This window comes from Apteryx rowi, unplaced genomic scaffold, assembly GCF_003343035.1.
Source record: "Apteryx rowi isolate R43461 unplaced genomic scaffold, aptRow1 scaffold_991, whole genome shotgun sequence".
NCBI classification, from domain to species: domain Eukaryota; kingdom Metazoa; phylum Chordata; class Aves; order Apterygiformes; family Apterygidae; genus Apteryx; species Apteryx rowi.
In genome coordinates this window covers 30,533-47,646 of record NW_020451306.1, presented here as the reverse complement: position 1 = coordinate 47,646, position 17,114 = coordinate 30,533, and the positions used below count along the sequence as shown (strand labels likewise).

Genomic DNA, 17,114 nt, shown 5'->3' with positions numbered 1-17,114 from the left:
TAGCTGGTTTTGTCACTCTTTTGCAGTCTTCCTATGGGCCACCTCCTGCCATCTTGTACAGCCCAGTGACCACCAGTGGAGTTACGGTGGGCTGTACTACCTCTCGAAGGTCCTTCCAGCTTGCTTTTCTCAGCATTGYATGTAGGTCCCCCAACCAGTTTCACCAACGTGCCCCAGCTASTGAGTCAATTTGCAGACTCGTACAAGACACAATCCTCCTGACGTGCAACAGCTCAGCTTCATTCACTCCATTCTCCTCAGTGACGCCTCTTGATCAGGTTTGCTTGCAGAGGTCCCAGCTGGACTACTGAAGAGCTGAGACTACAGCAGGACCCAATGCACCCATAATTTTGTCCGGCGATGTACATAAATATATTTCCTGGGAAAGGCACCACATCCCATTAGCCACCTGTGAATTTGCACACATGTGCAAACACTGTCGAGGTTCTTTCCTGGCTATGACTGCTGTAGTAAATAGCTGTGATACCTTGAACACATGGTTGAGGACTTTGTCTGTGCACCTTCGAGCTTGTGTGCGGTCAGTTAAATGTGAGGTTGAGTTTCTTCCAAAGTCTGAGCTCTCCCTTTGCTTCTATTCCTCACCCACAAACACAGGTGCAGGTCTAGCTCTAGAGTTGTTTGGAGAAAGACCCAAAGGGTCCTTGGCACTAATGGGGCTGGTACAAATTCATGTTGGTCAGGGAGGAGGAAGGACATGCAAAGCTGAACAACCACTCCAGTTCTCCAAGCGATGTCTTGAGCTTGGCAGTTCCTTAGCACAGCAGCTGCCACACTCAGCTTCACACATCTCCACCCAAGCTGTACACCCTCAAGTCCRTTTCAGAGCCCTGGAGAAAAATAGTCATTCCTAAGAGCAATGAGATGAATTTATTGTACTGTGGTCAACTGAGATGAGCCGCTTTGCAGAAAAGCCCTTTGAGCAGAAAGGGCTGCTAAAGAATCACATCAATCACCTAAACATAGGTGGCCAGATCCACCTGAAGTACCCAAGGCATCTAAGAGGGTACCCAAGACATCCCGAAGGGGCTGGCTGAGAAGACAGAAGAAGTAAGGGTAATCCATGGCTTTCTGGACCAGCAGGTGGGATACCTGAGGGCATCGTGAATGACTCTAGACACCTAGCTGTGGGCATCTGGATCACACCCCAGGGGTCAGAGATATAAATACCTACTTTTGGTCAGAAAGGCTCCCTTGAGCTTGACCGGTTTCTGAGCTAGCAGCCAACTAACATTGTTTGCAYTCATTTGCTTGCATTCACCCTTAAGCCTGTTCTTCAGTTCTCAGTTCAGACACACGCAGGATGTTTAAGGAAAYTATGGYTGACTTGATTTTCAGATGCTGAAATCCAGGCAGCGGAAAGAGCAAAAGCTCCTGTTTGTTTGAAAATCAGATGCTCTCRAGGCATCTCCAAACAGGTACTGCCAAATCCATACCACGTCTACCTCGCCTTGGCCTTGCTCAGAGCTATGTGTCCCACAGATCCTGAGCAAAGTTGAGGCAAGAAGTACATCTGCCTTCCCATTTTGCAAGGCATTACGGTTTGTATTTTAACTCATGGCTTTTCTCTTCTGGCCTCAAGAAAAGTAATCTACAGTTGTACCTTATGATTCACACCACATCCTTGGATAATCCTTTTTTCTTTATTTCTCCCCCTCTTTTAAAGGGAAAAAAACATTTAAATTTCCTGTTGGTAGACTGTGGTTCCCAGCCACAGACCTCAGCAGGACCAGTAGATTTAAGATTTCACTTTAATATTTCCCCACACGTCTGTATCTGTGAATCACTTATGACGCTTGTTGCACTTTGCTGTTCAGAATGCAAATGCCAGAAAGTGGCTCCCAGGGGGAGCTGTGGGCAGTTTTCTGTTGGAATTACCCAGCTTGCGCATGAGTTGTCTTTGGGGCCCGCAAAAGGCGAGGGATCCCTATCATCCCAGCCCAGCAATTGTCCTGTACTCGCTGCTCTTTCCCAGGATTTTTAGAACAATCTTTGGCCGCCTGAGCAAGGATGAAACACAGCCAACTGCGTGGACCAGTGCCTAGTTTCAAGCTGGTTGGAAAAGAGCTGATTTGGGGTTTGCCCTTCATACCCAAGCAGAGTTAAGTACCTGGGCCAGATTCTCAACCAGTGTCGATTTGCGTAGCTCGTCTGATGCCAGCGTTTGGCGATCTGAATCGTGAAGGTCAGCGAACGCTCAGACTAACGTAGAAGCTGCTCTATTTCCAGCAAGGGCTCTCACACAGCCTTGGACTCCAGAACACGTCTTGTCGAGAGAAGGAATGCGATCTGGGTCATAACGTCCCAAGGACCAAGCCCTCTGGATTCCTGAATGGGACATGAGAACATCCCAAGAACAAGCTGGTCTTGGGTCTACCCAGAGCCGGGGCTGTGTTCCTGGGACACAGCCTCCGAAACCGAATCCAAGCCAGTGGGTGGCCTGTCCAGCACGGATATAGACAGCAAAGGGTCAGCCCTTAGCAGGAAGGAAGAAACCGCAGATTTTAGTAGAGCAGCTCCATCCTTTCATCCTTCCTAGCAGCTGTGGGAGCTCAGGAGTCCCACATTCAAAACTGTGGCCATGGACCAGCTGATCTTAAGAAGAGCTGCCTTTGAGATGCTGCTTGCCCACTCCAGGACCCTGAGACCCTTAAGATTTTATCTCCCATGATGAAGATTCCTTCACTGCAAGATCCTGCTGCCCACAGTTTTCCACACTACTTACAGCTTAGTCCAGCCCCAGAGTCCTCAAGAACCTTTTGCCCTCTGGCAGTCCAGGCATGCTCAGCTCTCCAGAAAGAGTCCTTTTATGAAAACACAAAAGGGAACCTGAGCAATGCTCCTTTGGGGGAAGGGAAATGGCCCCAGAACGGTGGTCCCTGCTTCTTTGGGGGAAGGGAATATTTCAGCTTGGTCCCTGGGTTGGCTGCTTTCCCTAAGGACTTTCTTGGACACTAGTGGGGAAGGAGAAGAGGGCTTCTGCCTTGTGAAACTGCCACGTCCACTTTCCAGCCTCAAATGAAAGAAACCAGAGCTGCTCTGTGTTGTTCTTCACTTTAGTGGAGCCGCAGATTTTCCCTGAAGTGGTGATATGAGTGGCTTTTCAGAGTGAGGTGTTTGGGGACCTTACTCCCGCTACCTTAGCCGCCTCTGCAGGGATCTCTGGGGCCCATCACACTCTCTTTCCTCCCAGGATTTCTCTCTTCTCTGCAGAACAAATGTGTGGGATCCAGTGCACAGATGCTCCCATGGGCAGACCGGGAAGGTTTCATCTCTCCTAGCGAACTAACCATCACCAGGGCCTCATGCCCTGGGAAACTCTCCCCGCAACCAGCATCCATCCAAAGCGCCATGGGCAGGTCCTGTCCCAGGTTAACCCCTGTGCCTGCCCAGAGATGGGTTGGGGCCAGGTGCATTGGCAGGGGCTCACCCATGCCAAGCCTGGCAGGCAGCAGTCCCAGGGAGGGCTAAAATCTACCAGCGGGACAAGGTGAGTGCTGTTTTGGGAATCACTTCCCAGCAAAATAGCAAAAGCAGGCTCTCTGGAGACCTTGAAGATGCTCTTGAGTGGTGCAGAGGAAGAAACTGCAAACTGTCCTTTCTGGGAGATTTTGCAGCGTTTGCGCCTGTAAGAGCTTTCACAGGAAACCTTCTGCATCCCAGCTCCCGGAGAGAGGAGATGTGTGAAAGCCCRGCTGTCACAAAGCAGCAAGCGCTGGTCAGGCCTCCAGGGTACGTGGTGAGCAGAAGGCTGCGCTGTCCAAGGCAGCAGGAATCCAATGCGATTTGCTCCAGAAGGTCATTTATTAAAGTCGGACAGAGACGGAGCCAGACTGGCCCACATGGGAGGGGTCTCGGTCAAGAAAACTCTGCGAAGGAAGCTGAAATCCCAGGTTGTCCTGACAACAAATGAAAAGATTTGAGAAATAGGATTAAAATGCTCGGCTCTGCAAGCAGCATGATGCATTTTACTGTCGAATTTTATGGGAAGAGACTGCAACCTCTTCTTCGGTGCTTCCCCCATGGATGGTGGGTCAGGGGGAGCTTTGCTGTTATGACTGCTCTCCCCAGTATCTCATGGGAAGCCAGACTGCCGTGATCCCACCAGCTGTCTTTATCTGCTTCCCCGGAGATAACCTGACCAGGCTGGGCAGTAGAGAGCAACCAGTGTCGTCCTATTTCTACGGCACTCTCTCATATGCTATTTTTTTTAATCCTCCTTCATTTTTCTTCTTTCCTGTCTCGTTTTTGCCATCAGCCTCAGAAGATAGTAGTCAGCATGCCCAGGAGGGTGCTCTTCTTTTATGCTGTGGCCAGAGGGGCAGCTAGAGGCAGCGTCTCACTCAGCCCATCAGTGCCTGGAGTTTGCCAGGTCTCAGAATGGCAAAGAAGAGCTCGCCACGTCTTTTTCTAGACATCAGTGCCAAGGAAACATCAGCCCAGGACATGGGACCTGTGTCATCTGCCTTAGCTGTTCTTTCCATTTCCCTGTTGTGTGTCCTTGTCTTAGCAAAACACGATGGAGCAACAACTCCAACACATCTCGGCTGAACTTCCCCTCACTTGCCTGGAGAGCGCAGAACAAGTGATGCTGGAGAAGAGCTGGGGACGTATCTCAGGAAGACAGCAGATCCAGGCAGGGATCTGACTTGGGCAATGATTCAGGCCAGGTGAAGACCCTGCGTTTGGAGACATCACCTTGCAGAGGGGCTCAAGCCTAGTCAAAGAGCTCAGTTTGGGGCAGGACGTAGCAGACATGCTCCAGAAAGGACTTCTGCTCCTCCCAGCCTTCGAGCTGACTCCGTGGAAGATGCAGGGCAATATATAACCCTTTCATTGCTGGCGGCTGGGAGCCGTATTCGAGGCTCGTGCTTTTGGAAAGCTCCTTCCCGAGGCACCCCGTAATAGTCACTGTCGGAGTCTGTGCTAAGGGGAATGGTCTGGTTTGTCCCAGCGCAGCCATTCAAATCTTAAGTCTTTCTCATGCGTGACGCAGGACTTTTCCCAAAGCACAGAGTTTTCTCCTCAGCCGGGCACATGCCAGCTGTGATTCCTCAGCTGACCTGGGCTCAGCCACTGCCTGAAGAACGGGGCCGGAGCCCAGAAGCGAGGGAGGATTTCACGCTGCTCCGAGCAGGTGCCGAAAGCCTGTGGATTGCGCGCTTGGCAGAGGAAAAGGACATTGGCAACATCTCGCGGCTCGGCTAGACCTCGGCCAGCCAAATATTCCTGTTGTTATTGCAGCTTGTTGTGTTTTACATAAGATTTGCAAGACCTTGGGAGAAATCCTCCTGGCATGGGAAGGCGGAGGGGAGGCTGACGGACGCGCGGGGGCAGAGGCAGCTCCCGGCACCCTCTGCGGGAGGACGCCGGGGCAGTTTGCTGCAGCTCGACAGCTTGCTCTTCAGCAGCAGGTCATTTAACTCGGTCCATTCTGCATCCCCTGTTCTTGCTGGGAGAGCGGGAGGCTGAGGAGCACCGGGCTGAGCCCTCCTGGGGTGGACGCAGGGGACCTGGCCRCATCGCGGAGAGGCAGCCGAGCCGGCTGCTCCTGCCATCAGTGGGCAAGGATCAGATGGCCCCTGCTAGAAGACATCATGCGCATGGTCCCAGAACAAAAAAAAAGCAGAAAACTGCATAAGTGGAGGAGTGTTGAGGTGGGTGGGTGGTTCAGAAAGCCCGTGCAACCCTCCTGGAGCTAAGGTCCACGTGTGCTCCTGCGCCAGGGTATAGCCATGGACAAACCCATCATTGCCCCATGCACATCCGTCCTGGGATGTGCCTCAGGCTTGGCATGGAGGGTCCAGGCCAACGTGCTCAGCCCCAACCCGCCCCAGGCAGCATTAGTCTGAGGCAGGGCATCCCCAGGGCAGTTTGGACAGACCCTGGGTGGAGGGGAGAGTTTCCCAGCCTGAACATGGCCAGCCCAGTCCAGGAGCTCAAGGCTGGAGAACAGGCCCTGGCACAGGTAGTTTCTTGAGCAGAAATGGTGACACTCCAGCTGGTTTTGGTGCATGGCAAGACGAGGTGTCCGGAGAGCTGCATGCATGTGGATGGCCGCATGCCTGCACGTCAGGTGCGCTCAGGCATGCATGACCCCGTGCGCGCTCGCCTCCAGCCTCGCGCTCGCCTCTCGGCGATGTGCAATGAGACACCAGCTTGCAAGAGGTAGCCCAGGCTCTGCCAACTTTCCCGTGTCCTTTTCTGACCGTGCACGTGGCATTGCAAGAAACTGGGCTTGGGCTTTTGGATCAGAGAATCCAAATATTGTGTTTTGGTCTTGAAAAACCACGCTGATGTGTTTCGGACTTGGAAACCTGCTTCCAATCAGTCTACGATGTTGTTAAGGCAAAAAAAAGAAAAAAAAAATGCTATCCCCATGGTGGGGCTGTTGGCTCCTTGCAAAGCTCTCCCTTCCAATCCCTTGCTACGCTTTGGAGTGCAGGGTTGATGCCTTGTCTGTCACTTAAAATCATTGCAAATGTTGTTTTTCTTTGTTTTGACTGCATTGCTCTATATTTACATTGCTTTTATTTTATTAGCATTCTTGGTTTTTCTTTCTGTGACAGCAAAACTATGTACTTCAAATGAATCAAAACATGCATTTGGGAAAGTTTTCTGGTGGCTTCCAGTTTTCTGTTCCGTTCGATTTTTTTTTGTCTCATCCTGCCAGTGTGTGTGCTCTTAAAAAAGCAGTCGCTAAACAGAATTCGTTTGCTCTCTGGCCCTGCCAGCACATGGGACTTGAAAAAGCTTCGGCTCATCTCTGATGAGTCCTTCCTCATCCCGTTTTAAGCTGAATACCTTTAAGCTTGATCTACTTAAATAGTGACAGTCGCTTTCTTGTCATCTCACTGTAGCCAGCTAAACGTTTTACATCTATTTGAAGTCTAATAACTTGTCTCTTTCCATAATCTATGGTGAGAAACCATCATCTTAGAGGTGGTTCATCTCATCCTGTTTTAAAAACGCCTCTCTGAGGTTGTGCTGAATCACCGCTGAGCTCCTCCTGATGGAAGTGGGTTTGGGAGCACTCCAAGAGGGCCATAACCTCCTGGAGACGTGAAGGTCTGTGTAGCTGCAAGCAGGGCCCATTTCCACGGCACAGCTGGATCCGGAAGGCAACATCCATCCTGAGCCTCCATGCTCCTGCAGGCCCGGAACCGGGAAGGTCTGAAGCGCCTGGAGAACTGGGGTCACCAGAGCGGCAGAAGCTCAGTATTTTCTCAGCAGGGCTCATAAATGAATGCAGACGCATGCAAGGTTGTCCCAAGAGAAAAGTTTTGCCTATAAAACTATAAAAAAGCAGTTTATTGCACCTTGTGCTCACTTTTCACCCCTGTGGTCACCTTACTCCATGGTGGAATCGAGCTGCTTTGACAAGACCCTCAGTCCATAAAACCGTGGCATGAATTATATCCAGAGCTTTCCTTCCCCACAGGCAAGTCCTATGTTAGCAGCTCCTTTCCCTGTCTGGGATTTCCATCGGGGGTCACTGGGCCGCCCAGCTCTTGGGGTCCCCTGAAAGCCATCTGGGGCCTCAACACCAGGATTTAATAACACAGCGGCTGCCTTGGCCCTCTGAAAGCCCGTGCCCCACGTTACTTGCTCACCAGAACTTTTTTTTGCTTAAGTTGCATCAATGTTAGGGCTACCAAAAACCACCGGGTCACTGTGCTGTCCTGGCTGTCCCTCCCTTGGGCAATGGCCTTGGGGAGGAGGCGAATCCCAAGCGCTTTGGCCCAGGAGCTGGGCAGTGATGGGGTCTGGTGGCATCCCATGGAGCAATTCCTAGCAGGGAGCCTAGGGCACATGCAGCTGAGGGTTTTTTTTTCAGGAGATTTGCTCTGTGTGAACATTTGACGTGGTGGAGTTGGAGAGGACTTTACCCCAAGGACAAGCAGGCTTGAGTCTACCACCTTGCGTGAGGAACTGCTGCTGCAATTTACTATCTGCGTGAAAATATAAATTGCACCTTATTTTAGCATCTGAATGTACTGGGCTCCAGCTAACCCAGAATCTGGATCCCAGTCCACCTTTGGTCACCGAGTTCAATTTAAAACAAACTCTCGGGAGGAATTTTCCACGTGGTGCACAATCAGCTGGTGGGACCCCTTGCCACGAGATGTTGCGGCAGCCAAAAAGGGAACGGGCAAATTCATGCCACAGAGCTCCAGCCCTGACTATTTAAAACAGCTGTTCAGATGCAGATTCGACTTTGGGAAATCTGTAAACTCCTTGAAGGCAGAGGGCTCCCGAGAGGGGTAGGACCGTTCTGTGCATGGCCTGTTCTCGGGTTGCCCCTGTTCTCCATGAACGGAGACAAGATCCTGGACCGGAATAAACTGTGACCAGTGCTACTCTCAGGAAGGTTTCCCTCTCCTGCTGCTTCTCCATGGTGGTCATTAGGCTCCAGAGTCAACAGGCCCCCTGCAGCACGCACGGGGACTTTGAGTCCCCCTTCAGAGAGGCTGCTGCAGCTGCGGGCATGGCCAGACGGTGAATCCCGGTCTCCTTTGGGAAGCCCTGTTTAATGGGGGTGGCTGTTTTGGGGGAGAGGCAGGTCTGGCGGTTTGGGCTCCGTCTCGAAATCTTGCTGCTTCACCGCTGTAGCTGCTTTTCCAGAGGCTTCCAAAAGATCTGAGTTGTCCCAGGTTTGGGAAAGAAGAAAACCAGGCCCCAAACTGTTCGGAGAGGTGCTGCCGGCGGCTGGCAGGGAGGGCACGGGCGAAAGCCCCGCGGGAGGGCTGGCAAGCCCTCTGCCCAGAGAGGGTCCAGCCGCGACAAGGCAGGAGGCTCCCCGAAATCCCCCTGTGCCGGCACCTTGGGTGCTGCCGCTCACCGGGGCTCTGCGGGAAGCTGGAACGAAGGGGGGGAAAAAAAAAAAAAACAACAAAAAAAAACCACATAGTAATGAAAAAACAACCCTGCTCCTTTCGCTGCGCCCGGGATCAGACCTTTGTGTTCCTGATGGGTGAATAACTTACAGCAAGACGGTGTATTTATAGCAACCAGCTCATGAGTTTTTAATTAAAATTCCATTTTCTTTTGCTCCAGATGGCACGAACGACCGCTTTGGTGTTTTCGTTGGGTTTTTAAGGGCTCACGCGGCTCTTGCCGGGTCGGGTGTGTTTTGGGGGTGTGGGGGGGGGGGCCGGGCGGTCCTTGCACCCTGCACGGTGCATGGGGTTTGGGAAGGGGGTCCGGGACGCAGCTCAGGCGCTCGCTTCCCCCTCCTCGCAAGTGTCACGTCCCCGGGGACGGCGTGCGGCCCGCTCGGCGCGGAGGGCAGAGAAGMTCTCAGGTCAGCAGCGGCTGCATGTCAGAAAAAAAAAAATATATCAGATCAGGAAACCAAGCCATTTACCGGAGCTAAATCGAGTTGGCTGCGGAGGCTGATGCATCAGGGAGCAGCGGCGGYGGCGGCGGTCTGCGCCCGGCGCTGCGAGCCCCTCTCCAAAACATGGGCCTTATGGGCTGCTTGGGCTTTTCCCTGGCAAACAACCTGTCCAAACACGAGCTAGCCCCCCAAAATTTGCATTTGGCCGAGCTGGTGACTTGGATGGTGTTGTCAGTGCCGGGATAGGAACAGCAAAGCCGGGAACGGCCAGGATGCAGCCAGCGCAGACGACCCACGTCGAGGTCGCGGCGTCGGGTCTCCCCCCCTCGCAGGAGCCCTTCCTGCAGCCCACGTCTCCCACCAGACCTGGGCCGATAAACAGTCCCCGAGGCAGAAAGAGCGGGGCCAAGTGCACGGGGAGGATGCGTAGGGCAGGACGTGCGAAACCCAGGTTCAAACCCCAGCTCTGCTCTCCTCCACGGTCAGCGAGCTGCTTCCAGGTGCACCGAGAGCTACTTCCCGGCTGGGCTTCGTCCCGACTCGTGGTGAGTTTGGGATCRCTGGTGCAGGAGAAGTGCTGAGCCAGGCGTAACGGGCCAGCACAGATTGCTGGTCGAGGCCAAAAATTCAGGAAGATCTTGGAGGGGGTGGATGTCCTCTCGGCGAGGAGCAGGGAGGGCAGGAAGGGAGGACCCCGGCGAGGGCTCAGCTCCCGGCTGCGCGTCTCCGATGGAGGAGCCTCCACGTGAGCTGGGCATCCGAGCCGAKGCATGGGGAAGAGCCGTGGGGCTCGCTCCAGGTTAGACACCAACACTTGGCCGGGCAGCCCTGCCCCGGGCAAGATGTTCTCACCTACCCGCTCCCCTCGGCCTGAGACCCAAGCAGGTTAGAAAGCTCCAGGAGGACATTTGGGGTCATTTCCCTTGTGCTATCRTCCTCTGCACGAACAATTCAGCGAGACGGAGATGTATTGTGGAAACCTTGCGGCTCAGTGGCCCTATAAAGACGCGCAAGGTCCGTATTTTGCTAGCAAACACACCTGGTCGTACAACACCCCGGCGCGGCCCGGGAGGTCCCGCGAGCTTTGCCAGGGGACGGTGCAGCCAGGCTCCCTCGGCGCCCACGGCAGGGCTGCCAGGCGCCTTCCCGCGAACCCCTGGCAGCAGGAACGGGCAAAAATGCTGCCAGAAAGCCAGCACAGAAAGTTCCCCCAAAAGAGCAAGCAGGGAGCTCTGCAGCCCATCCCAAGCGATAAAGCAGGATGCACCGGGAGAGTTGCTGGACACGGGATTAGGGGCTCCCGTCAAGCTGCAGACTCTAAGATCCTCCACGGGATGGTCCCAGGCAAGATGCATGGTCAAAACCGAGTCAGACCCAAGTGCAAACCGCCCTGCCCGTGCCGATCCCCGCGCAGGAGACCGTCAGCCGGTGCAGGCACCAGATTTGGGCAGCGCCCAGCGCACAGCCGACAGCCCCGTCTGGCCGTCGGGGTGGAAACGCATTAGGGCCAGCGCAGATCCCGCAAAGACAAAATAAAAAGCCTTTTGGGAGTGACTCGGCAGCGCAGCCGGAAGAGACGCAGCACAGTTTTCTTTTTAGGAGGTTTTGAGGGTTTTTTTTTTTTTTTTTCCCTTCCCTTTTTGGCAGCTGCGATGGTGGCAGGAAGAGAGTAAATGGCCTTGCTCGAGCCGGGATGCATTAGCGGCTTTGGAGAGGCAGCGGCGGCGGCTGGAGAGGCTCGCGGGAGGCGCGGGCGGCCGACGGCAGGGGATCGGTCTGCAAAGCCCGTGCGGCTCCTGAGCTCGGGCCGGGTCACAGCCCGCAGCGTCGGATGAGTCTCCGCAGCAGATGCAGGGCCGGTGCCAGCCTGGTAGAGCTGAGCTTTGCACGTCAGCTGCTGCAGGCAGCAGCGCTGGTGCCGGGGTGGGGGGAAACTGAGGCAAGCGAGGGGACGCAGGGAGCGGCAGTCCTGCGTGCAGCCGCCCTGTGCACGGCTGTGCAGCGCCGCTGGCTTGGGTCCGGGCTCAGTGAGCCCGTCGCGCGTCTCCCCCGCAAACCCACCCCTGGGTTTATGCGCGGGAGCAAAGCGGCCCCCCGAGGTGCTGCAAACGGCCCCTGTGGTTGAAGCTCCAGCTAACGACCTGACCTGGCTGGCGCTGGCCAAACGGCCCCGTCCCCTCTCTCGTGCCCACGCCGTCCCTTGCCCACCCCTTGGCTGGCTGAAAATTGGCCCGGCCAGGAAAGAAAATCTCCTGCCAGCTCTGCAAAGCGGAACCAGCTCACTGCAGAGCCCCTGCAGTCCCGTCCGCGGCTCGTCGCAGCCCCCGGCTGCATACCCTTAACTCTGCCCATCCCACGGCAACTTGGATGCTTTATGGGGAACTGAGCCCTAGCCATGGGCACCGGAGGCAAGGCAGGGATGCAGGGATGGGGCCTCGCTCTGCAGCACACCCCGGAGGAGCGCGATGCAGGGAAAGGGCGAGAGCTTCGTGGGACTGGATATGAAGCCCAGGGTCCGCTCCATCCTCTACCCCAAAGACCCCGTCCCAGCTGCCAGGCCTGGGAGATGAGCTCTCCAGGAAAGGAGATGCTCCACCAGACGGCGGACCTGCAAAACCCCTCGCCACGATGCAGAGGAAGCCAAAAGCTTGCACAGGGTGCAAATGCAACTAGACGCCTTCGTGGAAGAGCAATCCAGGGGTGGTATTTTTCTGCCCAAAGAAATGCCTCCGCTTCGGCACATGTCTCGCTGCTCAGGTGAAGCAGGTTGGATGCCCCTCTTCCTGCGAGCAGCAGGCTTAAACAGACCGGAGGAAATAGGAGATGATGCCATCACTTGAGCCCTTTCCAGTCCGGTGCGAGAAATAAAGCCATCTGCTCGCGCCCTGCTTGTCTCCGCTCCGTGCGGAGGTAGCTCAGCCTGTCTCTCCTTCCCGTCCTCCAGCCCTTTCTAAAACCATCCTTCTCCTCTAAGTGGTACCCGGGGGGGAGGGGTGGGATCCAATGGCCTGGGCAAGGAGCGGGGCCGACCTCAGCCCCCTCACACGCCTCCTCTCCGAAGGGCTCTCTCCTTTTCCCGTTTGCCAATGGGTGGATGTAGAGAGTTCGGTCCCTTTCCTGGAGCCAGATCTTGCCCACGCAAGGTCTTCCCGGGGCTCGAGCTCCAGGTCTGGGTGCTGGGGGGGCCGATGGGGCAGGCAGTCACCGGGCGGGATGCTGCCCGGTCCGGCTGTCCCTCCCGGATCGGGGCCGGAGCCCATCCCACACACCTCGGAGCAGCCTCCGGGATGCTCTAGGAGCAGCCGGGAGCAGGGCAGAGCCCAGCGCAGCCCTGGGGGGCAGAAAGCAAAGGCAGGCAAAAATCCCCCCCCAGCTTTTGCAGCAGCGAAGGGGGAGGCCAGCCAGCGGCATCCGACACGGCATCGTAGCTCGTTGCAGCTTCTTTCCCACGCCTAAAGCAAGAGGTGCCGGAGCAGGAGAGGACGCCCGGGCTGCGCCGCGGCCAGGTGACATCCGTAACGCGGGAGCGTGGGGCTCTCCAGCCGGCTTGCACGGGAAGGGGAGCAGAGGCAAAACGCAGTTAATCCCGGGCTGGCAGGAGACACCGGGGTGAGCCCAGGTACGTTGGTGCCCACCAGAGCCCCTGAGGTGCCGGGGCTGTTCGGTCGTGACGGCGATGTGCACGGTGCTGTACGTCTCCCTGCAAAGGGCTGAACGCCCCCCTCCCCCCCCCCATCTCCACTGCTGGTCGTAACCATCACGTCGCTAATTTGATCTTCTGCCTCCAGCTCCAGGCACCAAGACCTGAGCCCAGTCTTGGTCCATCTCCCCATCGTGGATCCTACCGGGTTTGTGAAGGGGGGGGGGGGGTCACGGACCAATTTGGAGAATGGGGAAGGGAGAAGCCAGCGCAGGCGCAACTTGCCCCTTTCTCCTTCCATGGAGAAGGTCTCCATGGAGAAGGTCTCCTCCCGGTCTTGGCGCGGGGTCCCAGCCAACGTGCCCGGCCTCAGCCCATGCCGGCAGGGCTTATCGGGGCGGTTTGGATGGGTCCTGGTCGGGGAAAGAGCTTCCCAGCCCGGACACGGCCGGCCCAACGGGGCTTGGGGCAGGGCAGGTCTCCAGCAGAGATGGAGCCGAGGAGACCTCCAGCAGCGCCAGAGGCCGGCGGGCAGCGCAGGAGGGACGCCAAGCCTGTGGCCTGCAAAGTGGCTCCTTTTTCTTAAATATTAATCCTTTGTTATTGCCTGCTTAATAGCACGGCTGCTAATCCAGCGCGTCGCTTCATCTGGCAACGGCTGCATTTGGCTTCCCCAGGCTTATTCCTTATTCCTGGGGTCGGCAGGGATGGACAGGCGCTGCCGGGGGCGAGACCCGTGTCCTGAAACAGGCACCTGGAGCCGATGAATCCCCCCGCTGGGCTTGCAAACAGGCTCCAAAGGTGAGGTGGGAAGGCAGCTCCCCATTGCACGGATGGGAAGGGACGCTCCCCACCCCTGGGGTGTCCGAAGGATTTCCAAAAGGGCCTTTTGGGAGCCACGGGACACGTGCATGCCCAACGCCCATGGAGGGCTCAGGGGAGTCCCCCTGCCTCCTCCTGTCCTGCCTTGCCCGCCGGCAGGGGTTTCCCTCCGTCTCGGAGGCTGACGAGGACCAGGAGAAACGTCAGCCCAAGCCGCGGCTCCGGCAGGTTCCCACCCCGACCCCTGCCCAAGGTTTAGCAGCGCTGAACCATTCTGCGAATCTGCAGCCCTTCCTGCTCCTCAGGTAGTTCCTCCAAACCTGAACATCAAATTTCCCCAAAGTCATTTTGCATTTTCTGGATGAGAAACAGCTCTGCCTTTCGTAAGACCTGTTGATTAAGCGCACGCAACACTCCAAGAAATCTCAGATCAGGGGAACACACCTCCAGCGGCAAAGGAATCACATCTCTGCTTCCTACGTTAGTATTATTTCCTCTTTTTACACTTTGTACCTCCCTGAAAAAAAATCTTTCTTTTCTCCCCTTTTTGCTTTTGCTGGATGCAAACCTTTTTGTCTCTTCTTCCAGGTCTGCAGGGCAGCCAAACCTCCAGCATCCCCTGGAGCAGGCACCCTGCGCTTGTCCTTGTCCCGGCAGGCAAGGAGCCCCGGCTCCAAGTTGCAAAATTAATGAAATGTTCCTGACTGGGAAGGGAAAAAAAAGCAGGCTGCGAGCTGGGAAGGGTAGTTGTTACCTCCCAGCACGTGGGCAGGTCCCCAAGGGAAGCCGCCGCTAACAGCTGATTTAGTGCCACCGTGCAGCATCCTCCTTCCTTGTGCCCTGCACTGGAGCGGCAGCGGCGGTGACACTCGACGATTCCCCGGCTCTCGCATCCCCGCCGGCCCTCGCGTGCGTTCGCAGCAGCCCCCCGTTTGCATTCAAGCCCAGCTCAGGCAGGATTTGCTTCCCCTCCCCGGGGCGCCCGGGTGGGATGGCAAGCTGGGAAGCAGCAGGGACGACGCTGCTGCTGCTGCTGCTGCTGCCGCGCCGTCAGTGCGGCAGCCCGGCGGCAGGACTCCTGTGTCCCCGCGGTGCCTGCGGTAGGAACCCCCTGGGGACCGGAGGGGCCCCGGCGTCCTGCCGCTGCGACACGTGCCGCTGTTTGCCAGCTGCTTGCCCGAGGGGGCCGACAAATGCGCAAAGCGCAACTGTTTCTCATTTTGGACGTCGGCAGCTGATGGATTGTGTCCCGGGGCCACGTTTGCAGGCTGGGATGATTTTCTCTGCGTGCCAGACACAGCGGACGACGAGACCCATTCCCGTTCTCACCCCGGACATCTGCATTTGGGGCCTTTCTCCCAAAAACCCTCCAATGCTCCGTGCAGCCTGGGATGCAGCAGGTCGCGGTGCGTTGCAAGCACATCCCAGGGCATTGCCGCCCCTTTGGAGTCAGGGAAAGCCCCAACCCGGCTGCTTTGGGCGGCTTCAACTCCGTCCCCGCGCGGTGCATGCTGTGGCCCAGGTCTTCTCTGGGCACAGATGCGTTCGCACGAGCTCCCTTGCTGGTGGGACATTGCAGGGGGAACAAGCAGGTCTTGGACGTGCTGCAGGGAGTCCAGCAGCAGGTCTCGCTGCCTGCGTTATTCGCTCATTGCTGTCAAAATGGATGAATTAGCGTCCTCTGGGCTTTTTCCTCTCTCCACGGCCAGGGAGGGATGTACCTTGGTGCCACCCTGCCGCAGTCCAGGATGGGAGTAACATGGGCCACTATTCCCGCAGCAGGAGAGGCCGCAGTGGTGGTGCCGCAGTGGCCAGACACCTGTGGCTGGGGCAGGACACTCCACCATCCCTCATGATCCCCAAATTCCCTCTGCATGGCAGCCCGAGCCCTCCTTTACTGCGGCTTGTGCTAACGCAACCCCCCCACCCCTGCTGGCTCTGGTTCCCAGCCCTGCGTGACCCCTCTTTGGCAGGACCAAGCGCATCAGGGACGGGGACGCCGGCCACCACCCCCGGAGATGCCAGGAGGATCTTCTGCAAGGTCGCAAGCGGTGGAGGCGCAGGGCTGCCGAGGGGCTCGGCAGCCTCCTTCCTGCCGAAGGGAATGACGCCCCCGAAGCCCTCTGCAGAGCCGGAGCTGCCTGACAGGCTCGGGGCAGCGCAAAGCCGGCTGCAAACAGCCGCGAAGGCTCCTCGAGGCAGCGACGTCCTCATGGGCGGCCACCTCTCGTGGCGCCGCTTTGCACTACGGGAGAGAGCTCACGCAGGTGTACGGCTCCCAGTGTGCCTGGGGCGGGGGGAGTGTGTCTGTGTGTCTGTCCACGTGTAGCTGCAGGTGTTTACATGTCTGTGTGTGTGTGTGTGTGCCTACAGGGTGTGTGTGTGCCTGTGCGCCTGTGTTTGTACGTGGGGTCTGTCTGTGTGTGCGGGGTGTGCATCCATCTGTCCGTGCATCCCTGTGCCTGCCTGTGTCCGTGTGGGGTGTGTGCCTGTGCATCTGTCCGTCTGTGCGGGGTGTGTAGCAGTCCCCACGGCGCTCACGTTGGCGCGGGGTGTGCGTCTGTGTGTCCATGCGGCCGTGTGTCCGTCAGGGCAGGGTTTGTGGCTGTGCGTCCACCGGAGTGTCTGCATGTCCATGTGTCTGTTGGGGCGGGTGGTATCTGTGTGTCCCTGTAGCTGGGTGCCAGTGCAGGGTGCGGGTGCTGGTGCCGGTGTCGGTGCGGTGCAGGTGTGGTGTGGCCACACTGGCAGGCCAGTGCTGGTGCAGGTGCAGGTGCCGGTGCTGGTGCGTGCGGTGTCCAGTGCGGGTGATGGTGTCGGTGTCGGTGCCGGTGCCAGCGCCAGTGCGGTGTCCAGTGCTAGTGTCAGTGCGGGTACTGGTGCAGTGACTGATGCAGGTGGGGGTGCAGGTGGGGGTGCTGGTGCCGGTGCCAGTGCGTGCAGTGTCCAGTGCTGGTGTTGATGCAGGCGCTGGTGCGGTGGCTGATGCGGGTCCGGGTGAGGGTGGGGGTGTTGGTGCCGGTGCCGGTGCGGGTGCTGCTGTGGATGAGGGTGCAGGTGCTGGTGCCAGTGCCGGTGCCGATGCGTGCGGTGCCCGGTGCCGGTGTCGGTGCGGGTGCTGGGGCAGTGGCCGGTGCGGGTGCGGGTGCAGGTGGGGGTGCGGGTGCTGGTGCCAGTGCCAGTGCGTGTGGCCGGTGCTGGTGTCGGCGCGGGTGCGGGTGCGGTGGCCCATGCGGGTGCCGGTGGCGGCGGCGGCGCTCGGGACCGGGCGGGTGAGTTCGGGTCGGGCCGGTT

General features: G+C 57.3%; 1 protein-coding gene across 1 annotated transcript in view; it reads left to right on the top strand.

The window, feature by feature from the left end:
* Positions 1 to 17,050: 17,050 nt before the first annotated feature.
* The window catches only part of KCNK3 (potassium two pore domain channel subfamily K member 3), a 13,026-nt gene continuing 12,962 nt past the window's right edge, over positions 17,051 to 17,114 (top strand). Inside the window, exon 1 of the mRNA XM_026055360.1 lies at positions 17,051 to 17,092. Within this exon, the coding sequence (XP_025911145.1) occupies positions 17,051 to 17,092 (42 nt within the window). The remainder of the gene's footprint in view (positions 17,093 to 17,114) is intronic.